At 49.6% G+C, this 5,000-nt stretch overlaps 1 protein-coding gene across 1 annotated transcript; it reads right to left on the bottom strand.

Annotated features, from left to right (window-relative positions):
• Nucleotides 1–1,015: 1,015 nt before the first annotated feature.
• lrrc4.2 (leucine rich repeat containing 4.2) lies at nucleotides 1,016–3,025 on the bottom strand (the record flags this gene model as incomplete). The annotated part of the gene is made up of 1 exon (XM_080001687.1): nucleotides 1,016–3,025. One exon carries the CDS (start codon nucleotides 3,023–3,025, stop codon nucleotides 1,016–1,018), a length of 2,010 nt encoding a protein of 669 aa, XP_079857813.1.
• Between the last annotated feature and the right edge of the window lie 1,975 nt (nucleotides 3,026–5,000).

Below are 5,000 nucleotides of genomic sequence, written 5' to 3'. Positions count from 1 at the left end.
CATGTCAAAGCCCAAGGGAACGGAAATAATACAAATTGCAACCAACAACTGAAAAAAAAAAAAAAAGTCATTGCAACTACTGCCATTAGTCTGCACGTCATCTTTGCTCGTCGAACCAGAAGGGAATAGCGTGCACACTTAATGAACAGGTTTACAAACACTACGACTAATAAGCACAGTTGTTGTTAAAGAAACGCAACTTAGCTCCAGCAAACTGAGGGTTAAACCTTAGCTGCAGAAATTCACTGCAGTCCAAAAGCATTTGGCTGATAGCAACTGAACAGCCCATTTTATCTGTCTGTTTCCACTTCTACAGTATCCCCAGGCAAATGTTTATATTTATCTCGATTTTGCTTGTCGTTTTTTGTCTCAATTTGGAAATTGTTATGATTACATATAATATTTGGCACAGTATAAATTGGAGCTTATATCTGGGACTTTGTTCAAAAATGGGACTCTGGATAAAGGTTTTCCTTTTTTTCTGCATCCCACAGAGCATGACCAGAACACAAACAAAATGCCTTATAATCTAGACAGGACAACTTTCTTTTAGCAATCACAAAGGCAATTTAATTTTTTTTTTCTTGTTATTTTTAAATAGAAGTCACTGGTTATTAGAAAATAGTTTCAATTTTCTTTCTTTTCTAATATAATCTGCATCTCTCTCCAATGCATTGTTCACACACACACACACACACACGCACACACGCACGCACGCACGCGCGCACGCACACACACACACACACACACACACATAAATATATGTGTATATATATATATATATATATATATATATATATATATATATATATATATATATATATATAGTGTCATTTGTATTTTTTTTTTACATAGACTTATGTATAGGCATGTACAACAAACAAACAAAAAAGTCTCTGTTTTGTACTTCTGTACAAAAGAAAGTTACCGTTTTGTTCTTTGTGCATTCTATTGCATGGACTGGTGATCAGAAAAAGGGAGGCCAGGCTCAATGTCAGAGATACATCCCTTTGACTCATATCTGGGTCTCTTGAACCTTCTCCTTTGTGTGAGTAGTCTTTATGACAAAGGGCTCAGCGATGGTGCTGATGTGGCTGTGGTGCTGTCTGACAGAGCGGTGGAGAGAATTGCTTAAATTGTTCTGGGTCCAGTGGGCTCCATAGGGCCCTCTGCGGCATGAGGAGGAAGAGGACACATACCCGGGCTTAAAGGTGTTGCTGTTGTGTTCCACTAAGGTGGGCAGCACCAGACCGATTTCATCAGAGCCACTAGATCCGGATGTGGGTGGTGGAACTTGAGGGACCTCCTCCTCCACCTGTATGATTTCTATTGTCCTAGCTGCTGCCACTGTGCTCCTCTGTTGATGGCGCTTACGCAACTTATAGAAGGCTATCAACATGGCAGCTGCCAGCAAGGTGACAGCGACAAAACACCCAATGATAATCTTTGTGGTCTTCATCACCTCATCCAGGCTGGCGGCTGGTCCACTAGGAATCCTGGCCGTTGGGATCGACACCTGCCTCGGAGTTTGTGTGTTCTGGAGAAGAACAGTTGGAGTAGAGATGAACACTGGCTGAAAGACGGAGGGTGAGGCAGGAATGGTGGGTTTAGGTTTTGGAGTCTCTTCTACTGTGGGCTCCAACACCTCCACCGTTACCGTGGTGAAGTAGGACAGGTTGGAGGTGTTCAGCTCAGCGTTGCTAACATTCAGGTAGGCCGAAGCATTGGAATTTCCCGCCATGTTGGTCACCATGCAGGTGTACACTCCTGTGTCTGATGGGAGAACATTTGAGAAGTTTAGAGTTCCATCATTAAGGACAGATATTCTTGGGTGGGCTGATCCATGAGTCAACACTGTACCATTCGGAAGAAGCCAGCGAACGGAACTCATGGCAGCTGTACGGCACTTGAGTTCTGCAACCCTCTCTGCTGAGATATTCAGATCCTTCGGAGCATCCAATATGAATGGTGCAGAACACTGAAAAGTGGTCTGGTCCACCTCCACCAGGTAGCGTCCTCTCATGTGGACTGGAGTGTGGCAGCGTCCACAGCAGGTTGAATTAGTGGGAATGTATTCTCTGAGCCACCAGGAGAGCCACACCACATCACAATCACAGCGCCAAGGGTTGTGGTGTAGGTGCAGCTCCACCAAGTACTGTAGAGGAGTGAAGAGGTCATGGGGGAGTGAGGAGAGGTTATTGTGGGCTAAATTCAGCTCCACCAAGGCTGTAATGTCATCAAATGCATTTCTCTCAATATTAGTGATGACAGAGTTCATAATCCACAGTTTACGTAAAGACTTGAGACCACGGAAGGCCCCAGGCTTCAAGACAGGGAAAACATTCTCTGATATCTCTAATTCCTCCAGGCCGATCAGTGGAGACAGATTGGGAAACTCTCTTAGGTTACACATTCCCAAGTTGAGGTACTTCAGATTCTGCAGGCCCTCAAATGCTCCATCAGAGATGTACTCCAACTTCCTCAGCTCTCCCAGATCTAATCTCATCAAGGAGGGGACACGGTTAAAAGCGTAGGATGGGATGCTCTCAATCGGGTTGTTTCTTAGCCATAGTTCCCTCAATTTAGACAAGTATTCGAAGGCTCCGCTGGGTATGACTGTCAGCCTGTTGTCAAACAGCTCCAAGGTGTTGAGGCTGGTCAAGCCACTGAAGGCACCGACCTCAATCTGCCTGATGGCATTCCTACCCAACTGAAGCACCTCCAGGTGATGCAGGTGCCTGAAGGTGTCAGCCTGGATGGTCTCTATGCTGTTCTCCATTAGGTTCAGGTACCTAGTGTTTGGTGGGATGTTGGGAGGCACCCTCACCAGGCCCCGGCGGGTACACACCACCTTGCTGAGCTGGTTAGTGCAAGAGCACACACCTGGGCAGTTCTGTGGGTTGGCCGAGCTCAGTGCAGGGCCTGCGGCCTGACACACACTGAGAGCTGGCACCATTAGGGAGAGCACGGCAAGCAAGGCTGCGTTCCAGGTAGGCTGCAGAGTTACCCGGCCCAAAGGACTCATGGTGTGTGGGGCTCATTATTCTGCATGGTTGTGGGAGATGGCACACACCAAAGGACCGACCACCCTAGCCTGGCTGGTGCAAGGCAAGGCTTCCGACTTCCATTGACAGTGCAGGAGGAAGCTATGCAGGGACAGAGGAAAGGGAGAGTGGGTGAAGCAGAGAGGGAGTGGTGGAAAAGAGAGCAGGAGAGAGAAAGAGATTAATGTGACAGAAGGAGAAGAGGAAAACGATTGAACCAATAAACACGATGGACTGAAAAACAAAACAATCACTTACCTCATTAGTTTGAAAGTTATCCTTATTGCCTCTTTTGGAATGTTACAAACAGCAATTTTGAACTTGGTTCATTTTTAATTCCCTTTCTTGACGGATGTGTGACAGAGATGATTTGTTGTTTTCCTTTGATGAAAAGTGAGGTGGCCCGCTGTCAGTTAGAGAGAACAAAATGGCTCCTGGTATTAGGGGACCGGGGGGCAGCATGAAAAGCCCTCTGAGGCAGAGGTCCCCCCGCAAACTGCCCTCCAAACAGGCTGCAGACGGTGATACATCTCTCCAACACGACTGCGTCTCTACGATCCATAATGTAACCGAGGAAGAGAAGCACAAGTTTCAAAAAATAAACTAACGAAAATACCCCGGTTCTATCTGGTCCAGAGCATCTGAACGGATGGACCGCGGGTCGTCTATCCAGCTGGTCAGCTTGCCGCCCGTGTCGCCGGAGAGAGAGAGAGAGGCGAGAGGAGAGAGAGAGACAGAGAGAGAGAGAGAGAGAGAGAGGAGAGAGAGCTCCCTCTCTGTGACTTTGCCCAGGGCTAGTCAACCGCTGATTAGTCCCGTTCTGATGGAGACCGGAGAGAGGGAAAGGACTCCCGGCACAGTCATCTCCCGCTCCGGTACTCTCCTCTACCGCTCTGCGTTCCTCTCCTTTTTCCCCCTTGTCTTGAGCTGGCCTCAGTCAGAGCAGCTGCAGGCTGCCGGTGTGCACAGTTAGCAGTAATCCGTCTATTCCTCCTGGGGGTGGGGGGGGGGTGGAGGGTTGAGGTGGGGGGGGGGGGGGGGGGGCGTGGTGAGCGAGAGAGAGAGAGAGAGAGAGAGAGAGAGAGAGAGAGAGAGAGAGAGAGAGACGGTGGCGTTGGCAAAGAAGGGGGTGGAGAGGGGAAGTGCTGCACTGCTGGAGCTTCACAAAAGGCTGTCAGAGGAGTGAGAGAGCGCTCTTGTCCTCCTCTGTGATGAGAGCGAGGACAGTGCTGGGAAGCAGCTCCGTATCTGTATCCACAACCAGAGGCAGGTGCTGGGGCTTCCGTCCCTCCGTCCCCTCGCTGTCTGCCCCCCCTCAACCCCCCCCCCCCCCCCCCCCCCGGCCCCCCCACACCAGCCCCCCGCCCCCACCCCCCCCCCCGCCCGCCGTCGCTCGCCGTCGTCGTCTTCTTCTTCTTCTTCTTCTTCTTCTTCTTCTTCTTCTTCTTCTTCTTCTTCTCCTCCTTTGCTTATTTGTTTGTTTTCTTTGCAGGGCTGAGGTAGTAAGTTGTGGCAGTTAACCCCCCTCTCTCTCCCTGTGTGGCTGTCAGACCTGCGACTGGCTGGTGGGCTACCGCAGTGTAGCCAAGGAAGAGCGGGAGAGACCAAAAAGTGATTGAGAGAGAGAGAGAGAGAGAGAGAGAGAGAGGAGAGAGAGAGAGAGAGAGAGGGAGAGAGAGAGAGAGAGAGAGACACTGACAGATCAAGAGCAAAGAGAGTGATAAGGAGACAGGAGAGAGAGCGCCAGTGTGTTCGTGTGGGTGTGTGTGTGTGTGTGTGTGTGTGTGTGTGTGTGTGCGTGCGCGTGTGTGAGAGAGAGAGAGAGAGAGAGAGAGAGAGAGAGGAGAGAGAGAGAAAAAGAGAGAGAGCGAGAGGGAGATAGAGATGGAGAAGAGGCACGCGAGCACTCAAAACAGGCAGCCCCACCGTCACAGCAGCAGCATCCCAATCCCCCTC

The sequence above is a fragment of the Zeus faber genome (genome assembly GCF_960531495.2).
Source record: "Zeus faber genome assembly, chromosome: 6".
Taxonomy (NCBI): domain Eukaryota; kingdom Metazoa; phylum Chordata; class Actinopteri; order Zeiformes; family Zeidae; genus Zeus; species Zeus faber.
Note: the sequence above shows the minus strand (reverse complement) of the source record. Positions and strands in the feature narration are given on the sequence as shown.